A 23495-nucleotide genomic window follows, 5' to 3' on the forward strand; every position below is an offset into this window, starting at 1 on the left:
CCGCCGGAGACGCTGCCTCTCGTCGAGCAGGCACCTCGCGCTGAAAGCGGACCTGCGTTTGTGCGTGTCCGGACACTCACTGTTAACGATGGCGGTGGGGAGGATGGAAGCCATGGCGGCCTGCTGAGGCAGGAGCTGGATGCTGTCCAGCAGCCGGGCGGGGTACATGCCCTCGCTCAGAGACATGTGGTTCACCGCCTGCAGGCGCGAGTCAAAGTCCACCGCAAACGCCACCAGCTCCTCGCCCTCCATCATGTTCTTGGTGGTGGTGCACCACAGTTGTCCTCCTGGATGAGGCAAGGAGAGAAAAGAATACAGGTGCTTTCTGAGTGCTGGACACACAAGACATTTCCCAAAGAGTCAGAATCCCCAAAACAAGTTTCATAAAAGTAAAACCTGGGCAAAAATAATTCATTTTGTTTTAGGAACGACATCCGTGTGCTTCTACACTGATGCTCTTTTTGCAATGACATGTCTGTGGAAATAGCCTGAGCTCCATATACCTATTATTATTATTTATTTATTGGTAGCAAAGTAGCATGTTTGTTATGCAACAAATTCCATTCCATCACATAACTCTTTCCTTTCCTTCTATTCTACTGTCGGTTCTGTTTGCATCCACCTGATCTCAAGTAAACTGCAGCACAGAGAGCTGCCGTCAGCTTTAACCCCGACAGGTCCTCTACAATGTCAGATTGTTGTGTTTTGGGGATTAAGCATTCCTCTGAAATCTTCTGAACATATTCATTAAGGCAGAGCGGGTGGGGGGGGGGGGCACAGGAGGAAGGAGGGGGTAAAGGGAGAGGCAGAAGGTTTTAGCTCAGATAATATTTATCTCAGCCCATGACAGGCTTTTCAACTGCACTTCATTTTCCATTGAAGAGATTAAAGTTTTTAATAGGACTATTTACAGAAATCTGGCGAGGACGATAACAACAAACTATGATATGATTGCACTAAACAGCAGAATTAGAACATTGTTTCTCTGGGAAAGCTGGACAATTAATTAAAGCACGCTGTTGGCCTTCAGAGATGTGCAAACAAACGCGCAGCGAGTTTGAGGCCCGGCTGACGTGGGATGGAGAGAATCCTGAGGAGAGGTGAAGCCAGAGGGACGCTGCCGCACACGTGAAGAAGCACGGATGAGACATGTTTACACACAATCTGTGAATTTTCAGACTTTCCTGCAGACGTGATAATGAGGCTCCAAATGAAAACAAAATGTCTGGTTCTTAGAAATGACCATACTTTAGTGTTCCTTCATGAAAGAAAGAGTTTTAAATGAATCGCCTGATGGAAAAAGTTTCATATTTCTGATTAGAACGTTTCCTGTGGGATAAAATTAGAGCTGCATAAACGTGTGGAAGGAGTGGAATGTCATTAAAATATGCTATCTTTCTCAGTCCCGTTTGTCTGCGGACTTGCTGCCTGTCGGGGTGTGTGTGCACCTGCGCGGGTGCGTGCACGTCAGCTCGACTTTAAAGAGCACTGCCTATCTGTCGGCTGATCTGCCGTGACGAGACGCACACTTCAGGCCGCTCCACTTCATCGTTTTGATTCTGTCATACCACACTGCCTGAAGAGACCCTTTGAATTTTTATCTCCTAATTAAAATAACAAAACTCCTCTTCACTGTCTGCCCGAGTTGCCATCAAGGTAGATACAAACTGCCACCGACAATGGCTAGGAATATATCGCAGTCACAGCCACAAAAGTTCTTCTCTCCTCTGGAAGGATCTCTTCCTGCAGTTCAGACACACTCGGCTCACAATGAGAATAATGAACAACAGCTTGGCGCATCGATAAGAATCTGTGTAGTTTGGATCCCTAATCAAAGATACTGCATGCACTCCTCAGCTCAGATTATGTGGAGTCTGATGAAAATATTTGACTGCTTTTTGACAGCAAACTAGGAACTCTCGTATTGCATCTTTTTAGCCAAGAAAACCATAGATCCATCTGCAGAAGTGAGGTGTGGGACTGGATGTCCCAGATCCTCTGACAAAACACTGTTGCAGCAGTCTGCTTGTTACAGTCGCTCGCCCTCCCAACACAGCCCAGTGTGGTGTCCAGGCTGCAGGGTTATCGTCCACACTGCACTTTTCCTGCCATCACAACGAGAACCAGCTTTGCTGCAGGAGTCACAGCAACGTCATCTTTTAAATAATGCAAGTGGATTCTTTGCACAGCTCAAGCCTTATGAGCAACACGTCCTCTTTATTCACCTATGGAGACGCTTGGCGCCCGGACGGAGGCGCCAGCTGGGCATCAGGCACAACCAAATATCCCATGAAGGAGTTCTTCAGCGTCATTTGTCATGGCTATTTGCCTCTGACAGCCTTTTCATGGCAGATGATTTAATCTGATAAATGCAGGTGAGCTTCCCATGACAGTGGCATGATGGGCATGAATGAGAACGAGGGGGGGGGGGTGTCAGGAGGCAGGGTGCAGGGCCAGGATTGCTAAACTGTAAAACTGGGGAAGAGGCTGGGGAAAGTGCAGAGTGTGATTTGCACTTGTTTGCCTGCAAACTGTCGACAGAGTGAGCTGCCTTTGTGCAGTGGCCAATGCAGTTGGAATGAAGTCTATTGTTTAAATCCTCCTGCAGAGCACCTGATAAAAGAATAAAGAACTATGACATATTCTAAAAACAATGGAGGAATTAAAAGGAGACAATAGGCCAGCTGCCTCATTAAAACAATCAAAAACGGCATCCTGTACGTAGTCCAGATAATTAAAAAGCATTGCTTCCTACCGTCTCTTAATACCATATCCACCAGCTCAATGAGGCCTTGAGACTATGGCTCTGCTGGCTGAATGCCCTCTTCCCTCTCTTCTCTTTGATTAATGGTTCATTTGAACATGTAGTTGAAGATGAACATATGAAGGAATTCATGAAACAAAATTATAATGCAAACTCACTCCCCCACCATAAATACTCATAAACTAATCAAACGTCTCAGGATGAATCGCAGGAACCAGGCGCGTGTCTCCTCCCCTTTGCCTAAAGCCCCGAGAGATTTCAAAGTGCAGGCATCACAGGGCATTTTTTAATTTTCTCACTTTAAACTGACTTTATGAGAAAATGCATGTGTACAGTATCTGAGTTTGTACGGGGGAGGCTGTCAGAATAAAGTATGAGATACTCCAGCAGTTTTTTTTATTTATTTTTCTGCTCCCTGCAAAACCACAACCGTATCTTAATGAAGCTGCAAACAAATCTCTCATGCCTCATGCAAAAAAAAAAAAAAAAAAAAAAAGCAGAGAGACAACAAAGAAGCAGAAATAACAGAAGGGCCCGGATAATTAAACTGGCCTGAAGACAGGTATTCAAATGTTGGTGTGTAAACAGCACAACTCTTTAATAGTTCAGCTGTAAAATGCGTAGTTAAGCACATCAGCACTTGCCTCTCCCATCTGTCCAAACACATTACCGTTGCAGAGGCCGTTACGGCTCCCGAGTGCAGTCTCTCTGCACCGCAGTCGCATATTATGAGGTTAAATGGGGCATCTGGGGACACTAACAGTGGCCCCTTGGCATGCTTTGAATGCACCGCAGGGTCTTCTAAACCTCCATGAGAAAGCATGAGATTGCATTTGTGGAGGGAAAAAAAAAGTCCAAAAACTTATTTTTTCAAGCTTCACTTTACATAGACTTCTTTTTTTTTAATAAGTGGTGGTCTTAATTGTGAAGTGTGGCCAGCGGTGCCTTAAGCCACAAAGAGGGTTGTAATTAAAGACCTCTACTCTCCTTGTCTTCAAATCAGCTCCAGCTCCTCCTGGTCAAATGGGAACAAGCTGCTCGCACCTCCGAATATCAAGTAGCTGCACGCTGTTAACAGCCACACTAGCTTCCTTAACAAAGTCTGATCACCTGACGCGACCAGCAGCTCCTTCTTGTGAAAATATGAGTCATGGAAGAAGAGTGTATGATCACCTGCATCAGAGCATGACGACGGCTCTGCTGGTGCAACAGGAGGAGGAACTCCTCCTCCTGAATGGCTGTGAATGTTTCTGGATCATCATAGAAACATTAGGATGAGTCACAGCTGTCAGACCCTCAGTCCTGAAAGGAAAACGCTGACGTACACTCAAGCAGGAGCATCATCCGAAGGGTCAAACAAGCCTGTTATTACTGACGCTACACTACACTAGAATTAGCTGACTCTACTGTTATTTCACCAAAGCTCTAACACACACTGCCTTCCTCTCCTTCTCCGTCTCATTCTTTGTCTCGGCCACTAGGAGGCACTCTTCTCATGCTCAAGCTGCCAGGATGCAGTTGCCTTGAACGTGGCAGAGCAGCAAACACCAGCCTGCAAGTGCATTTCTGCAGGGAGGTGCAGAAGGTTCTGGGCTCAGATGAAAGCTTTTTGACCTCATTTCCCCTGATCGCTGCATGTAAAAAACAATGAGAATGTAAAACACTTTTCCTAAAATTTAGCTTTATTTCAGTTGTTCAAAGGGATCAAACTGTTTTAGGAATTAAAAAAAGTAAGAACTGTCTTCATTTGGACTTTTGTGGTTGGGACCTGGCTCCTGCCTTCTCTCATTTCCAGGCTAAATTTAGGATGGGGCGTCTTTGCAGATGCAGTGGGTGCAGAGAGCTCGTGGCCTTGAGCAAATGGCACGCAGGTCAGGATCCACCAATGAAAAAAGTCCTCCCAGGGGAGCCCGCTGCTCTACGGTGTGTAATCAGAGGCAACAAAGACATTAAACACCAGCCTCGCTGGATGAATCTCATCCAACTCGTTTTTGGAATAAACCAAAGCAAAAGACTGATTCAGCAAATGTTTCTCTGACTGAAAATGAAATGTTTTTCTTTCAATTAAAGCCGTTTCTCTGGCTGGTCTCTGGAGGTTTTTTCTGCAGTGTGAGAGCGAGGCTGGCAGTGAGGGGGGGGGCTGCCTGCTAATGCTGTTGTAATCATTCTGAAGGGGGAAGAAAACAGAAATGCGAATTAGCAGCTATTTTTGCTCCATTAGGATCCAGTGGAAGCCCAAGTATTCCAGCTACTAATGAGTTTATTTTGGGTCAGATGGGGACTGAGTTACACTTTACACATTAGCTGATCAGGGAGGGGTTCTAAGCAGCAGAGATGTGCGTTGATTACATATTTTAATTTCGTCAATCAAATGAGGATCTCCCCGCAGACAGCGAATAAGAGGAACATTTAGCGATTCCCGTAGAGTTTGCAGATCTGTGAAACGCCACATTCCTCCGGTGTGGAGCTGCTGTGCCTCATTAGAAGCCTCCGTCAGCTCCTCCCTCTCCTCACTGAAGTGGAGGAGACTAATAAAGGAAAGCCCTGCCCGGCTCCTCTCTCCTCTCCCTGCTTTATTTGGACAGGTTTGTCCCTCTGAGCACTCTATTAGCTCCCCTCTCTGCGGGCAGTGCTGCCGGTGTCCTGGTTGTGGCCAGTCGACATGTGTTTACCGTGGCCCCCGCTGCGGCGGCAGGCTGGTTGGGGGCCCGTCCTGACCAAGCCCTGCTAATGGGACCAGCAGACCCCTCGTGACAGAACAGAGTGGCGAGCCCTGCCCCCTCCCTGGCCTCCAGCTGTGGCCCCATGGCCCGTGTCCCCTTCCCATCGTGCTTCGCTGGATGGGAGCAGGTGAACGGCGTGGAGCCAATGGCGGAGGGCTGGGTTCTTCTGAGAGAGAGCAGCGCCGCGCGCCTCAGTGGTTCCTCCAACATGGCTCCAGCCCTGCACCACATGGGCTGGCTGGCGAGTCTGTGGGTGTGTGTCCTGGGCGTGTATGTGTGTGTTTGGGGCGTGTGCTGAATGCCAGCCCTAATGCAAATGCACGCCGTTTAAAGATGGGAGGCTCTCTCCTCCTCACTCTCCCCTCTTTTGGAAAGGTTTATTTTCGCCTTCTGGTGCTGGCGTTTATTTTCTTCCTCTCCAGAAGGACAGCGAGCCAGAGAGATGCACCTGTCATCCATTTTGGATTTCAGAAATCAGTGATCTAGTCCCGAGGAATGGAACAGATGAAGTTTTGCGCAGCGCTTTCTGAAAATGTGCTTTGTTTGAAAAATGAAACAGATTAGAAACACACTCGCAGGTGCATCATCCCAGCATGCCCTCTGCCTCTGCACCCTTGTAGCTCTGCATATTGCTGAAAGTATGCGCTAATTAAATGTTCTGTGGGTCTGCAGGAGAAATAAATAATCTGCAGCTAAAATGCCTAATTGCATTTGTCACTTTGTGTCTCTGTGGCTGGTGCATCGGGAGCACAGCCGCTGCCCCTTCCTCATTGCCATTCTGTCGTCCTGGCAAGCCCCCGCGGTGCCCCAGGTATCACCACGCGGCCATCTGGAGCCGACATCTGTCTCTCTATTGATCACAAGGGTTTAGCACTTGATCAAACAGACTGCGACAGGAAATTGCTCTCTTCCCCGCAGAAAAGGCCAATCGCCTGTGCGAGGGTAATAGAGTGGAACTGAGATGTGGCGGCGGCGCGCTGGGCAGGCGGGCACAGCCAGGCGGGCGTCACCACGTCACCAGCGGGTACCGTGTTTCCAGCCTTTCTCCCAAAGATACACCAACAGCAGTTCCTCCGAATACTCCAAGAGAATATTGTCAATGTGTTCATTTGACAAAAAATATTTACATAAATGTTAGAAATGGCAGGAAATCAAACAAAGCTCGTGTCTGTGGGTAAAAAAAAAAGGCAACTTTATAATTAACTACAGAGCTGTCAGCTTTCATGATAATTAAACAGGGAAGGGATTCAAACAGTGAGAAATCTTTCCAAACAATGCGTGTTGAACATGTAGCTGAGCGTGCAGGTTTTAAGGTTTCACCAGTGAGAAATCCTTGACAAGACTGTATCCCCAGTGGAGTTCAGCTCAGTATTAGCGCCCGAGGTGAGCAGCTCCTGAATGTGTGTTCCAGCGTGTTAGCCGAGGCCGAGGTCCACATGGAAAATTCGCCTTCTCCCCGCTCGGGCATGCTTTCCAGGCACTCGCTGTAACAACATGTTTAGCAAGTATGGACAATTTGATACTGAAGGTGACATTTATTCTGCATTGTGGAAAATATTTAATTGTTCCTGCAGAGAGCGAGATATGTTTCCCCTTGCCTACAGTGCTGGGATTGTCCTTTGGAATTTGATGCAAATTTAGGATGAAGCAACTAATTCCTTCCTCACACCCCTGTAAGCCCCCTTTCTACACCCCCCACCCCCCCCTCTGCCAGCCTCCATCCTCACTAGACGCTGGGATTCTGATTAATCGTGTGACCGCCCCTCGCTTTGCATTTTACACAATCTCACGGCGCCATGGATGTGTGAGGTGTTTCGCCACTTTTGGCAAGCTGAAAAGATGTAGCCCAAGGAAGAACAAGTCGAAAGTACGAGAGAAAAAAATATGACCAGGGGACTTGATAAAAAATTATCAGCCAGTGTGTTTTCCTGTTTGGTTTTAATCTACATTTAATTAAATTCTTATCTGCTGTGTGCTTATGGCTGCGTTTGAATGGCGAGGCTGCATTCATTATGAATGGTAAAATTGAACTCAGTACATTGTGTGTGGCCCAATAAAGAAACAAGACTCCTATTGGAGTGCATGCACAAGCTCCGACAGACATGCGGAAAAAATAAGTCAATTAAGATCCCTCTTTAAATTACTGCTGTATCAAAACAAGGGGCGGGAGCCCGCTCCATAATAGAATCCTGACAGCACAGCTGACTCTTCTTAATATACGTCCCATTTGATGCAGCCAATTGCATTAGCCTGTTTATGGAATACACACAGTTGATGCCCACAAGATTTACTGCTCTGTCCTGATAGTTCATAGCCCACTGAGGTGGAAGAAAAAAAGTTGAATCTAGAGGTCAAATGAAAAATGGCGCCGGCAGTGTAATAAGAGTTCCTCGTAAAGATGCAGCCGCTTTATCTGAGCGTCGGGGGCCAACAGTAAAGGTCAACAGCAGGAGATGCAGACAATATGTGGCCCTCGGCAGATACACAAGAGTTAAATCCAAGGCAGGGAAAGAAAGAGAGAGAAAAAAAGAGGTCAATTCAGCCCAAAAGTTGTAATTCTATTCACAAAAGACACGGCTTCAAACAAGCGGACGGCACTTTAGAAGCAAAGAACAATATCCCATAGGCCACACCCACAAAAACGCTGAAAAAGCCTCTGAGCTGATGCGACAAAGTTGGGCCCCGTAAAATCCCTAAATCTTGCCTTTTGCTTATTCGGAGCAGCGTGTGGGGGAGCTCCCTGCTGCCTGCCGTGTTTACAGAGCCGCTCTCATCTCTAGGCCTCGCTCATCCACCGCACTGACACACAGTGTCGACATGATTAGGGGTCTGCCTTTTGCATAGGGGCTGCGTGTGTGCGCGGGGAAGGCTGGAGGATCAGCAGATGAGTGACTCTGGTGCATCGGAGAGGGATCACAGCAGATAATCGCTCGGAACTGCCGCGCCGTGCCTCTCAGATCTGGTCTTTAAAATAATGTTCGGCGCCGAGTCTCTCCAAAGCTTTTTTTTTTCGCAGGTTATCTTCCGCATTTTGTGTTTGCTGTTTAAATCCTAACAGGACACGAGCAGCAAGGGGGAGCAAATATGTCTGGAGTCGGAGGAAGCGGAGTGGAAATGTTATTGCGAGGGGTGAAGATTAGCTGTAGCAGGGGCGAGGAGAGATGAGACTCCTCTCTATTTGAATAGCTTTCATTTGTGGAGAAAAACTTGGAATGTTTGAATTTGACCTTGGGAGTCCGGATTCCTGTCAGAAGCAGCAAATCGGAAAGCTTGTTGCAGCAGCAGCAGCAGCAGCAGCAGCAGCAGCATCATCCGAAAGCATTCACTCAAACAGGAGACAAACACCAAATCTACGTGAGGACGTTTAAACACAGATCAGCACATGCAGCCAGACACAGCCAACACAACTCCACATAAATTCCACTATCATAAATATTGCTATCACAACAGCAGAGTCGTCATAAAGCACTGCTGCCCATGTCTGGGACTATAAACCTCTGGCGTTACTCATCAGAAATAAACACACATACACAATTTACTGCACTAGATTCCCCCTTTGTTTATCTTTTAAATAAGCACACTTTATCACCCTCCTGCATAAGCAAATTGCATGCAGTGTGTGTTGTTTTAACATGCGATACGCTGTCCACAAGATTCATTTCTCCCGACAAATTCAATTGTCTTTGCAATATCCTGCTGCCATGCAGGCATCAGGCCCCATCACCTGTTCGTTATCACTGGCCGTCCTGTTTGGGAGCTCTTGAAACGGTGCCATGGCATTGACTCGCAGTTAACAGCAGGTCTCTGAACTTCTCATGGTTGATGGCGGAGGCTCGAAAATTACGCTAAAAACCAATTAACATCACAAAGGGCGCTTAAGCGGACAGACGACACCTGCAACCTTCATTTGCACATGCTAAGGCAGGAATACCTGTGTTTTTATTTTGGCAGATAACGCCAGCATTTTTCAGGCCCTCTTTTGAATATTCATTTTGCTGCGGTTGGCGTCAGATTTAGCTCCTCCATCCATTTTACAATGCGCTGTGGAAAAAAAAAGAAAAAACCACAAGGCCAAAAATAATAATTGTCAAAACAAAGTCCTGGCACGGCTTCTGAAGCTTCGTTTTTCTCTTCTCTGAGTTTAAAAATGCACCGGAAATAACACTTCCGTTTTCCTAATTTCTATTTGAATGCAAAACCCTTCCACGCGGCGGACACGGACCTCCGCTTCCTGGTCCGAATAACAAAGCGCTGCCTGTCAGTCGGAGACACTCTGCTAGCTGGCTGAACTAAGCTGGTTTAGACTGATGAGTCTTCGGCAGCCTCGGCTTCCAGAGGCCAGACTCTGGAGTCTTTCTTCACCCTGCTTCCCGGCCTGTGTTTCCACTGAAGACGGTCACAATCCAGCCAGCAACCGTCTCTTTGCTATAAAGTTCTGGCTTTGGCGGGACGGTAATGCACTCACACCTCATTACAGAGCCACATTACGGACTACAGCAGTAATACGGCTTTAATCTTCTCCAAATCGTTATAAATGTCAAGCCGGGGCCAGGGACTTCCCAGTCTACTGCACCAGTGGCTTAGCCCGCCATCCCGTCTTTTTCCGTATTAGCTGCAGCCAGAGCATTACACTCGCTGCCAGATCCCCTGAAACTTTCCACCCTTTTGTTCCAACGTTCAATACGCCATTAACATACTCTTTGAAATGGGGCCTTTCTCCCCCTCCCGCAAAAAAAAGCTCCAAACAACAAAATATGAAAACATTTGATACCCCCTCCCTGCCACATCCCCCGTCGAACCTCCCCCTTCTTTCCCGTCGCCTCCTCCTAATGAGACGCAACATGCCTGTCTCTCCACTGAAGGATCCCGACTTTCTGTGTGATAGAGAGACTGCGGCTGTTTATTAATAATGAATTTGGATGTTTGCGCGTGGAACGTTATCAGCACGCACACAATCCCACCAATAGTTTGCCCTGATGGGGAAGCTGGGTTCCTCATTAGCAGAACATATTTAATCCAGAAGTTTCTTATCAAATGTCACACCTGCATCTCTAAATGGCATTTTCACATTCATTCGCCTGTATTTGGGAGATGAGGCTCCAAGGTGCTTTACAGAGATTAAGAAGGAGAGGGAGTGCAAGCTTATTTTATCATTTAGCGGGTCTGGAAGGAATCCAAGGAGTTTTTGTCTTGTCGTTGTAATTAGAAAGCCTTTTAAGTGATAAGACCTGCATAGGAATATGAATATGTAGCGATCAGGCCAGTAGAACCCCACCACCACCAACACCACAAACCCATCCTCCCCATCCCTGTGCCTCTCCTCCTGCCTTTCTCCTTTCTTTGCTTTTTTAAGTTGTTGAGTTCTGCTTTTTTTTTTGTTCTGCGTACAGCAAGGATTAACTCAGGGGCTTCAGAAGTTTTAATGAAAGACTTGAAAGTACACGCTTTTTCTTGTTTCTCACAGTTTCTTCCCTTGTGCAGGAGTACACATGGGTGCCGTTTTTAGTTTTTTAAGCAAAAAGATAAACTTTTGTTTTCAGCTAAATGAAAAAAAACCTTTGCCATTTTCTAAGACATAATTTCTGCAGAGCAGCACAAGTTCATTCCAAATTAGCTTCTGTCGGCTCAGAGCAATCCCACCCCTCTCCCCCTCCCCGTTGCTGCCATGAGATCTGTTTCCATTCTCGCCTACTAGTTTACAGCCTCTCACAACCCCAACCTAACATTACCGGTGCAACAAAAATGGTGGGAATATTTGAGCCTTCCAGCCGTGCAGTTTATAGTCAAATACCAGCTTTTACAAACAGCATCTTTTCATCTGCTCCTGATTTACAGCGATTTGAATGCGTAAATTCTCAGACATGCAATTTTAAGCTTAATTTTCTTGTTACATGTGCTCCATCATGAAAAAAATGCAGCAAGAACATGTTAAAAACGCCAAAAGAACTTTTTATTAGAGTGGGTCTTTAAGGAAACATATTGAAAATATTGTTTTAAATATAATAATGATAAAGAAAATAATCATTTTCTGGAGCTTCAACCAAATGCAGCTTAATTTGAAATTTGATGTAGAACGTACTGTTTTAAGGACTTTAGTCTGATATGATGTCAGATGTTAACAAACTATGGTTTACTAGTGGGAGTCCGTTCAAATGAATCTCGTACTGTCAAAAAAAAAAGCACAAAGAAAAATACTTTTTTCCATAAATCCACTGCGGTATTAAAATCTACTGTGAAGCTACACCGTGAAAAGAAAGAATGACCTCAAAAATACATTTTCAAAATGAAGTTCAACATTTCCTGGAGAAAAAAATAAGGAAGAAAGGCAAAGAAAAGAGCCAAAGGTGTTTAACATTTCCTGTTACAATGCTCCTCTCCAGCTGTAGAAAAATGAAGCAGGTCTCTCAGTAGTGGCATTTAGTCCCTGTGTGTACCCAGAAACGCTGCTGCTAACCATCAGCCCCAGAGATAAGTGCAAAACTGAGAAGTATTGATCCATTAATAGTGGTTCACTCTTTGACTCTGACACCTTCACCCTGCAGACATAATGTCATAGCCTCTTATCCTTTCCTCTTAACACAACCTGCCTATCTCCCGCAAGCTGTCACCTCTAGTAATACGCTTCTCAAAAGCCCCCCTAAATCACTGAAATCGTTGCACTTTTGGACATTATTTATTTCCCCACCTCTTAAAAGTGAAACACGATTTACGGCTGGTGAAAGGTTGAGGTTCTTTTCCTTTTTTCTGCTTGGCTCCCCTTCCTGCATGATCCACTGGATCCACTAGTGTTTTCTGTTGAGATAATTCGATTTCTATCACTGCAGGAGCATCTTTGCAATTACTGCTAGGCCTGTGTAATTGTGTTGGCTTACGCTGCATGACAAATACCAGAGGAGCTAGACCCTGCACAGTCATGGATGCTGCTTTAGACGGTTTCATTAACGGAAAGCGTCAGCGTGCATCGCTGCAGTGTCACACTTATGCAGGTATGAATGAAGTCAAATACAGCCTCATTACTCTCAAGTAAATATTTATTCGCAGGATTTAAAACAAAACAAAACATTTTTCTGAAGTTTGGAGGACCAGACGGTGGGAGTGACGATTTGTGAGGAATGAATCCAGATTCATTACAGAAGTCTGTAATAGATCAAATGTTTTCCACACATTTTTTGATCAATATCTCAAAAGGCAGCCACGGGAGACACTTGGCCATCGTGGACGGAAGCCAGACTTTGACATTATATGCAAATTCCTGTTTATTAGATCCTGCCTTGGTTAAAGCCTGTGAAGCCCACAGCAACTTCCAAGCAAGGTTTATGCACAAGGGTTTCTAATTAGCTCTCTGAGGGCTGCATTTAGTGCGCCACTTCCCACAATAGCCGTTCGGAAGTTGAACACCAACTTGAGGGCCTCCATATGTTGCCCAGGAGGCTTCAGAGACTATCTGATCCTGCATGTTCACATTAGGAGACACTGTGTTCATTCCTAAAAGCAGCTTTATATTCTTTCAATCTAGCTGCCAAATCAGTAAAAGGTGGTTGTCTCCAGTTAAGCATGTTTCTACATGTTCTCGCCGTTCTGTGAGAGGAGTCATTAAAGTTTTAGGTAGCTTTACAGTTTTGGGCAAGACAAGTGGCTTCAGAACAAACCGAGTCTAAGACATCAAAGAAAAGTCTGTTTATATCGAGATTTTAGTTTAGATTACAAAAATCCCTTTTTTTCAACCACGTGCAAAAAAAGTTTGGATTTCACTGCAGAAAGTCCAAAGAAAGTGCAGCACTGAAAAGACAGATCACAGAACTGCTTGTAAATATCGATCTAATCTGCTTGATTTCCTTAGATTTTGTTCACTCTTATCTTTGTAATAAAAATGAACAATATTTGATCGCATTTCTAATACAAAAAAAATGAATTGTAGATCTGAAACCCGTACGTTTAAAGCTGCAGACGCATCATGACACGTTTAAAGGGTCAGAAAATAATTCTTAATCTCTTGAAACATTTTTATTTTTCCTTAAAAAAATAAAAAATGAAAACCCCAAAGAGAACTGATGATAGAAGCGTGTGTCTTTTTGTTTCACAGAGGAGATTTTATCATATAATGATAATTATATGTTCATGGTAAATATCCCTTCATCACAAATGTAACAATAAAAAAAGCATAAAAAAGCCAACAAAAGTGATTTACATATGCTGCTCCAATATAACAGCTGATTGATAAACAGCTGCAATGAATTGTGACTGGTCTACTTTTTTCCTCCAGAAATACTGGTTCAGTGTTTCCTTTAGAAACAGACACAATTTAGCATCAGCAATCCTTTTTTTCAGACCTTCTGAGAATGTGACAGGTTGATATCACGGTTCCAGCGTAGATCCATCCAGGTCATCTCATGCAGTCTTGAATCCAGTAAGAAAAGGGTTTAACAGGGCTGGGTCTTCCTCTGGGCCATAGTCATCTGCCTGTACTTCAGGTTATGTTTCAAAGCTCAGATGATCTTATATCTTTCCTTCAAAAGCTGATTTTCAGCAAAGAAAGCCCCGACTCCCCCTCCCTCTGCTCTTTCTCTTCTGATGTGCCATCTCCGTTTCCTTCCATTCAGTCTCAATCTGAGCGCGTTCTGCTTTTGACCCCGGCGGCACAGAAAAGAAAAGGAGACGGAGGAGAAAAATAGACATGCCTCATTAACTGAGGCACCACACTGACTTTTTCAGCTCATTGTTTCATGCACCTTATCCATCCCTTCATTTGAAACCCAGAATAAATGAGAGCGATAACAATCGTGCACGTGCCATTAGACACAAATAAAGTGGTTAATGCAGAAACGGGCGAAGATGGAGCTCAGATCCGATTCTGATCCATAAACCAGAAGGCAGATTGTTGTAAAATGGCAGCTAGACCGTGCAAATTGGGTGCCGACATCATGGGGCTGCGCTCCTACAAAATTTGCATGTGTTTTTTTTTTTTCTTTCCGTCTTTCTGATCCCAACCTCCTGAGAAATAGGAGAAAAAAAAAGGCACTATAGGGAAGCGCTCATTCCTTTGAAGTAATACTTTAGTGGCCCTGATGCCGCCATTACCTTCAAAATGTATTTGCTTTTCATTCATAGGTTGGATTGGGACATTTGAAACAATTTCCCTATTGAGACTAGCGGCATCACCTGCTAAATTACAGCCCTGAATAAACAGAGAAAAAAAGGGGATGGGGACTCGATAAGAAAATGCCGTGTTTGCTCAAGTTGAGGCTACTGCTGGCTCAGGAACGCCTTTTGTTCTCAGGTGGAGCTTGGCCTGGATCCTATGTTTAGTGGTGGCCCTACAGCCTAATGCTTCTAATATTTGATAGTGTACCTAATTAGAGCAAAAACGAGATTTTCGGAGGAGACTCTTAACTAAACTTGGAGAGGAGAGTGAGGAAGATGACCTAATTTACTGCAGAGGCCAGTCATGATGGAAAAAAGCGAAGTGAGTGACACATCGCAGGCCGTGGTAGCATCGCTCCTCTCTGAAGGAGACAAACTGGTAGATTGAAGGTCTCTTGAATCCAGTCTGTCGCTGGGGGTAGGGGAGCTCTTGTAATTTGCAGAACTGAATCCATGGAGCAGGCATAAGGGAATAAGTTGGACGGGGAAGAAGACAGAGAACAAACCTGGCAGGCACGTTGAGGCCATGCCAGTCCTGCCTGCGCCACGCGGTGTGGCAGGGGGGCAGTGCCAGGAAATGTGGCAAGAGGAGGAAAGATCAAACAACAAGGGCTGCAGATCTCAACCAATCTGCTCTGTATTAATGTCAGAGCCAAGGAGCAGCTGAACCAGACGTGATCCACAATGTGTGACAGTGATGCGCACGTGCGCGCGTGTGCATGTGTGTGTATGCCCATTCCCAGCAAACTGGACCCAATTCCTGACAGAGTGTGAAGCAAAAACTCGTCCTGAGAAAGTTGAGCACCAGCAGCTAGAATCATATTCTCTTTGTTCCATTTCTACTACAAGCCCAGACTGAACAGCGCTCGGGTCTGTGAGCCTTCTCCATGCTTCTGCAATGATGGAGTGGTGGGAACATGGCGCTCGCATCGACAGGCCTCTCAGCTCCAGTGGGCCGCACACCCGGGCCTGCATCCCGCTCCAAAAACTTGTTCTGTAGAGCCGCAATAAAGCAAGCAGACGGCAAATGAGCTCCACGCTGCCATCGCTCCCTCCCAGACAGATGGCAAAATTAGACAATATGCTTTCCAAAATTACACTGAAATCACACGGCTGCATGTCTGTCTGCGCGCCTGTCTTCCTGTCTATTCTCCCACCCATCCGTCAGTCTGTCCCGTGTGGCCCGGCCCATCTTCACTTGGGTGTGGCAATCCCTGCTGGAAATGTTGGGAAGCTGGAGCCCGCCTCATTGCTGTTGATTGATACTGGAGAGCTGCGATGGGATGTAAGGCCAGCAAGCAGGGAGAGGGAGGGGGTTAACGCCGGCAGGAAGGATGGGGTGGGTGCGGGGGGGTTGCTGTGGGTGAAGGAACGAGCTTGTTCTATGACAATGCATGATGAACAGCCTCCGATTTGGAGTGCATCTGCAGGAGCCGGCATGGAGCGCAGAGTCCTCAGAGGGATGTGGGAGGAGAGCAAATGTTTGAGGAGCAGATTCTGCAACTGCTGCATCTCCCAGCGTTCCGAGTATTTTGGGAAAACGGTACAGAGCTTCTTGTGACAATATTAACCTCTATGCCTTTTTATCTTTTCCATTAGATTCTCAAAGAGCCCATGATGGTAACTGATGTGGGACCCTCTGCTGCTGGGAAACCTGGACTGTTTCGGGGGAATCTCTGCTGAGAGAATTTTTAGTGTAAAAAACTGAAGTGAATACAACCCCAGAACTCTGCATCTGTGAGGATTATGCAGTTCAGTTTGGGTTTTTGGGGGATGTTTTTGGTCATGTATTGAGTTGTTCCCTGTCGATGTGTTTTCATTTCTTTTAATTGTCCTCAGAATATAGAAGCATCTAGTTTTCCGTTTGTCATTGTCAGGTCATCTGCTTTGCTTTCTCCCCTTTTTGTTTCTGGTCCTGTTCAAGTTTATTAAATATTTAAGTTTCTACCACCAAACCTGACATTTGGGGCCCACGCTACCAGTTTGCGACACTGTCTTTTTATATAAATCTGAAAAACACAATAGACATCCCATGTTAATAATTGAAAGAGAACTGATTACTCGCAGTTTTTTTGTACGGAAAACGATCATTGATGTTTTTTTTAAATTCCAAACTAAAAAAAGATGCGATGATGCAAAATAGGAGTATAAAACTAAATTCTCCCCCAAAGCTCTGCTGCATTAATTGAAGTGAAAAATGGCCTTTAATCAAGCAAATCAACATAAACATAGCCATTGCTGGGATGACAGTGGAGCTGCAGATGGCGGAGTGATGTGATGCTGGACTGAGTCGCACAAACAGCAGCCAGGCAAAGTGAATACGTGTTAGGAAGTTGAAGGCTGGTTGAAAGAGCTGGGACTTTCAGGAGAGACTAATAGTATATATGCAGCAGAATGATCCCAACCACAGGCTGTTCATTGCCGGCTTTGATTGGCCTCCCGCTCTGTCGCTTGGGAAAAACCTCGGTCCCCCTCAGTGACGGCTCTGTCTCAGACTTTGTGCCCCGACTCAAGCAATTACGCCCAGCTCCATGTTTTCATATGGGAATAAGATGAGGGAGGAGAGGCAGGCGGTGGACGGAGAAGGGGGGGGTTGCCATGTGAAGAAGTCATTTTGGTGTTGCTTTCTTCAGTTCCGGTTATGCTCTGTACCGACGCAAATTAAAACCTTCCCAGTAGCCTATGTAAATATGCTGCCTACTGCGCTGCGCTTTAATGAGCCATGATATGAAAGACATCTAAAACCAATGGAAAATAACTGGCCACTTAAAGGTGGGGTGCATGTGACAGGTGACAGGTAGAGACTGGATTCAGACGGTGTTGGGCTGGTGGGGGATGCTGGTGTTGGCTGTGCAGGATGATGAAGGGAGACCAGGCCTGGCACTCAGAAATAATCTGGAGCTGTGAGCTGCAAGCCAGGGGAGAGTAACCAGCTTTTTAGCCTCGGGCGTTTCAGAGCTTTCTGGGTGGTGGAGCAGAGGGAGCAGGTGCAGACTGTGAATGTGGGTACCTGGTGTGTGCTCATTTTTTTAAGGAGAATAGATGTTGTTTGAGGAGAAGGAAAAAAGGTTGGTTATGTCTTCTGCCTTTAAACAAAGCTCTTTGTCACTGTCATTGAAAAATCACACATTGATGCAAAGACTGACAGCCCCCCCCCTCTCTTCAAATAACCTGCTTTTGAAAAAAAAAACCCACAAGGATTACCAATCTGCAAATCTGCTTTATATGCAGAATGTGAAGACGGAGAGGAAAAAAAGCAACAGTTCATTACGGCGACCAGCAAAAATGGGAAGCGCATCTGCCCAAACTGATTAATCCGAAACATTCAGAGGGATCTCAATCATTTACTATATCACAGTATCCTCCATAATCAAGATTCAGGAGCGTGCAGCACAAAGTCCATGCCCAGTTCAATGAGGCCTGATGGGATGAATAATTTCATGACAGATGCAGGCATTCACAGGGAAGACATTTTTACAAGAAATATACGAGGATAAATATTCACTGAGAGCTGAGTAAGTATCATAAATGGAAATCTCAACTTCAAAGTGTAAACCCCAGCTATGAAAAAAGGTATGCATCTCTTTCTGGTCACATCCTTTCTGTAAATTCAGCCCCAATTAGGCTTGTGTTTATTGTTCAGATTACAGAGTTGGGTCTGGCAGGTATTAAAGTCACATTATAGACCGGCTTTGAGGTCTCGGCTCATATTGGGAGCAGACCAATTTTCTGCGTTGCAACTTGGACACAAAGCATTTAAAATGTGAAAGCAGGGGTGAACAGATATGTAGATTTACCTCCCAATAAATAAATAATGAAAAAAAAAAGAAAAACATCTGTGGCATTGATTGTTAGTTTTCAACCCTGCCCAGCCATGCTAAATCCAGTCTTTAAAGCTCCACAGCGGGCTTTAAAGGTAGGTAGCGGATGATAGGCTGGTGAGATGCATTGTTGTTGGGCCATCTGACAGTCCAACACGTGAGGAAGAGGGAAACAGAGGAACAGACCAGTGGGGTGCCTTATGAATTTAGACTAAGTTGAGATTCAACATTTTACCAAAACACCCCTCTCTCTCCTGTGAACTGCCAACAAATGCAAACTAAACACAACAAAAGGGCTCCTGGTGAAAACACACTTTGCCAGCATCTCTGTAATCTGTCATGGGGATTTACATGCAGACCACTTTGCAACACGTGCCAGGATCGGTCTGACTCAATGAAAGCAGAAACAGTTTTACAGCTGGCTCACAATTCAGCAGTTGTTTCATTAGGCTCATTCAGTCTTGACTTTGGGTCATCAGCTCTCGTTACCCTTGTGCTATCCTAGGCACTTTACCATTGGGAGTTGGGTCATCTAGACCCACTAGACCAGGGGTCGGCAACCCATGGCTCCGGAGCCACATGTGGCTCTTTCATCCATCTGTTGTGGCTCCCTGTAAAATAATGAGTATTTTATAATAATTAAATTTTATTTTAGTTTGTTCATTTTTCATGGCATTTCAAAGGCGCTGATGGCTCTGTACGAAGTGCAAGCCACGTAAAAAACAGCTTCGTAATGAGCTCGTATTTATCGGGCGAGACCTGCAGAGGCGATAGCAGGGAGAGGCACGCGGGGCGGCTTCAATAAACAATCCGATCTTCTGCCGGGAACTTGACGTGCTGCGGGACAGAGACTGATGACAGACTGAGAGTTCACGCCAGCGTTGCCAGATAGAGTCACAGTTTTCCAGCCGAAAAGTCATCTGAAAACCGCCAGACCCAGCCAAAAACCGCCCAAAACAGCTTTTGTTGATGTTTTTTTCCGTACTGGACTGATAAAATAAAAGATTTTTCTAAATAAAAAATAGTTCTGACTAATAATAAAATGTGTACAATATTGAATATTTAGTCAGCGGGCCGCCTTCTTCCATTCATTTGCTTAACCCGCTCTATCCCCGCTATAACCTGCGTCCGGCTCTTTCATCCTTGTGCGGCGCTGGAGCGACCCGACTATCGTATTTTGCGTTCTCTGTGTAGGATACACTGGAGGAGCGCGGGGGAAACCAACTCTCAGCTGCAGAGGATGTGAACAGGTGAACAGGTAGAGAGGAAAAGCAGGTGAAGAGGCGGAAGAGGGGCTTTGGCTTCAAACTCTGTCAGAGAGATGCAAACACGGTCGTCAGATTGAGACGCAGCTTTCCCTGCGGGAGTTGAAGCAGAGACTTTTCCCTGGGATGATTTTATGAACTCAAACATGGAAACATGATTACCAAGTAGAACTCTTCAAAATAATAAACCTGATCTCTCCACATTCTCAGTTTCTACCATGCATTGACAAACACATCGCTCCATGCAGTGATCAGACCAGAACCAGTAGCTCCTCCCACACGCGGCCACCGTATCATCCTTTAAAGAACATAATGTGCATTTGCAGCGACGTATGCTTCAGACGATGTCCGATTGGCCAATCTACATGTCAATCAAGTCCCGTATCTTTTCTGGCCCGCGACTTACACTCATTGAAGATCGACGTGATGAGCACCTTTGAATAATATATACATGCATAATATATATAATGATGTCAAAACGGGTTGTGGCTCCGGGTGCTTTCTTTTTTATTAGGGGCGGTCCCAAATGGCTCTTTGAGTAAAAAAGGTTGCCGACCCCTGCACTAGACAGTGCGCTGAACCTTTTTTCTTCAATGATTTGTGATCTTCACTGGTGTCCATGGATTACATGAAATCTTTCCACCTTTATCCACCTTTGTCATGGTAGGGAGAACACGTCAATGTAAGGGTGGGGTCATCTAAGATAGCACAAGGGTTAAACCGAGGGGCTGATCATCGTATTGGATGCTGCATGGTCAGAACCAATTCTCAAAAAGACAAAAGTTAGGTTTTAAGTGATAAAGAAGAATTTAAAAAAGGACCGTTACATCTAACCAAAAACACATGAACAAGATTCAGCATGGTTTTCATTTGTCATCTTATTTTAAAATGCTAAATTTCCAGGCAGGAATTTTTTGTCAAACTGGCTCATTCTTAGCCCCAACAACAGAAAAGACAAGACAGCAATTATTTCTGCATGAAAATCATCCAAAGGGAACATTATTAAAAACATTCCACCACGTGAGGTCACATGTCTTTGCTAAATTGGACTGGAATGATGGACTGATCCATTTTTGCTGTCATCGCATGTGTTGTCGGTGATCGATATAATCGATTTAATTCATTAAAAAAATTATGATATAATGGTATCGGTCTCTTTGATTAACAACCCGCCTCAAACAGATCGATCTGGTTGAATCGTAGGAATGTAAAATGATTCCCTGTCTTGAACATTTCTTTTATTTTCTTGTGCATTTTTGCACGACTGCCCCAGAAATCAATCCAAGTTAGTAAACCTTAAATAGTATTGTGCTGTATTCTCTTCTCCTTCTTTTTCTGTAAATGCTGCCGATAACAGCGAAGCTCTTCAGTGGGATCAATAAAGTTGTGTGTTTGTTTGTGTCTGGGTGGGGTGGACTGGCAGGTGGGTGAACTCATTAACCCTTTAACACCAGAGACACCGAAATAACACTTGTTCGTTGACATACCGTACCTCTGACCGTTTACACGATTAATCAGCTGATTTAGACACAGAAAAGAAGCGGCTCTGCGTCGACAAGCAACACATTACTAATGCAAAGTGTTGCATAGCGGTGCAAACCTGCCTTTCTCCGCGACACAAATCAGTTGATTTAGGCTCACTGCATAAACTGTTCACTACTGTAAATGTAGCAGATCCGCACAAAGCTGCTTTTCTTCACGTCAGAATCCAGTGGAATTACCTTAATTGCGTAAACATTTGAGCTAAAGCTCCAGTGTTAAAGGGTTAAATTTGTCCCGTTTAGCCCTCTGTTTCCCATTCTATACACTGCTGGATACAAAAAGGCCTTGTAGAGCTAAATGTATGCTTCATTTGCTCTGTTCTGTCTTTTCATCCCCGTTTAGTCCATGTTGAGGTTTCGCACCTGCCGTTAAAGTGATCGACACACAAAAAAATGTCTTCACGTCTCTGAGCGTGTGGCGTCCACACCAGATCCATACTGTGCCACGGTCCAGAGAACTGACCTGCGTTTGCAAACGTCATCGTGTCTGGGCACAAAGCAGGGAGATCACACCAGCAGAGCAAACACTGCTCTGGGGCACCGCTTACATTCCCTGACTAATGCAGCAGCATCAACTTTGGCTTCACTAACTTTTGTGTTTAATAGTAAAAGGCAGTCATTATCTGGCCATTCTTTCAATATTCAAGCTCTACTTAATTTTTTTATGAAGGACAAATTTGTGGTGAACAAACTATATGAACCTTCAGCTGTGCTGTTTGGAATGAAGCGTGTTTGTGTCATTAGGAGCTGCTTTTAATGATGGAAAAGAAGAAAAAGGCCCTGGAAGTCTCTCTGACCTGGAGGGTGTTCTTGTGTTTTGTCCGTTAGCCAGAGACTTCTTTGTAATTTAAAAGCTTGATTAAAATTACAGGAAGAGTGAATATCAAGAGGTTAATCTAATTTTAACAGGAAAATGAGAAAGTCCTTTTTTCCAAAAGCTTCTATTCAATAATGAATGTTTGACACCTTCCTGGAAAAGTGTATTTTGTCAATGCTACATGAAGGTGCCGAGACATCTGTGAGCCTTTTGGGTCAGTCTTTGCCTGCCTCTCCTGCCTCCGCCCAGCTTTATAAGGATCCATCTCTCGGCCTGGCAACTTTGTGCGACCTTGTGGGACTGAATAAGCCTGTAAAATTGATTCAGTTCCTGTAATAAAAGAGCACCCACATTATCAGCATTCTAATTATAATTAATACAAGCAGCAGCAGCAGTCCTATTATTTATGATGGGGGGGAGGGAGCTTGGTAAGCAAACACAATAATAATCTGCCCCATATTTTTATTGATATGTTGATGAATGACCCTCTTTCACACCAAACACCAATGGAATGTCTCAGCGGCGGATCAAACAAGTGCTGATTATTTCAAGGCTGCGTGCCTTCACCCCTGTTCGCTTCCCAGCCCGCTCCCCCTTCCAGCCCCTCTCCTGCGCCTTTCATTAGCCCTTTGTTTGGATCACCTTAAGTCCCTGACTCCAAAACTCATTACAGAGGTCAACTGGAAGACACAGCCAACCTCCAGGAGGCAATCATTGTCCGAGATGTCCAGCAGCAACTCCAACATCTGCCGGTTCTGCAGAGACATCTGCCCCCCTTTGTGGGCACAGCAGACCACAGCAGAGGGTTTCAAAAGGCCTTCAATGCTAGGTTTGTGTCAACTGTTGCTGGACTTTTTATTTCAATTAGCAGGTTAACCACTGTCACCTTTTAAAACGCAGCAATTCCTTAGACTTTAGGCCGTTTGTCTTTGTGTAAAGACCCCAGCCTTGGTGACTATGACTAGGATTGACAGTTCTTTCCCGTCTCTGGCGATTGCTTGCTAGCCTAGGTTTGCTCATGACATAGTGTTGCAGAACCGCGTTTGTGTAGGGTTGGAATCCTGTCTTTTCTCCGTGGATTGTTACAAAATGCAGGCCGCTGGCAGAGAAAGAGAGAATACTTAGGAACTAAACAGAGTCTGAATATTTTCTATCCAGTGAGCATCTGAACACAAAAGGGCCCTCTGCCTCACAGTCAAAGTGTGCAGAGCATAAAGACAGCAGCCTTCATATCTGGGTTTTTCTTTATAATTAGGTGTCTGTGTAGCTTATGCCATTTCCCCGTTTGATAATTGTGGTCCATCCTTCATGATTTTGCAGAGGATCGGAAAAAACATGCTTATTTGTGCCTATCTTTCCTATTAATTCTCCTCACAAATCCTTGATTATTTTCCAATCCTTTCCTCTGATATCTCTGGCTCTG

At 45.1% G+C, this 23495-nt stretch overlaps 2 protein-coding genes across 3 annotated transcripts in view; one reads left to right on the forward strand and one right to left on the reverse strand.

Moving 5' to 3' along the window:
- Positions 1-16573, forward strand: part of LOC101167393 — a 93107-nt gene extending 76534 nt beyond the window's left edge. Inside the window, exon 12 of the mRNA XM_004077631.4 lies at positions 16228-16573. Coding sequence (XP_004077679.2) covers positions 16228-16256 — 29 coding nt within the window. The 3' untranslated portion in view covers positions 16257-16573. The remainder of the gene's footprint in view (positions 1-16227) is intronic.
- zfpm2 (zinc finger protein, FOG family member 2) overlaps positions 1-23495 on the reverse strand; it is a 117535-nt gene that overhangs the window by 4499 nt on the left and 89541 nt on the right. For both annotated transcript variants that reach the window (XM_011484912.3, XM_011484913.3), the window contains exon 6: positions 81-287. In XM_011484912.3, coding sequence (XP_011483214.2) covers positions 81-287 — 207 coding nt within the window. The remainder of the gene's footprint in view (positions 1-80; positions 288-23495) is intronic.

Source organism: Oryzias latipes, chromosome 16 (assembly GCF_002234675.1).
Source record: "Oryzias latipes chromosome 16, ASM223467v1".
In the NCBI taxonomy this organism is placed as follows: domain Eukaryota; kingdom Metazoa; phylum Chordata; class Actinopteri; order Beloniformes; family Adrianichthyidae; genus Oryzias; species Oryzias latipes.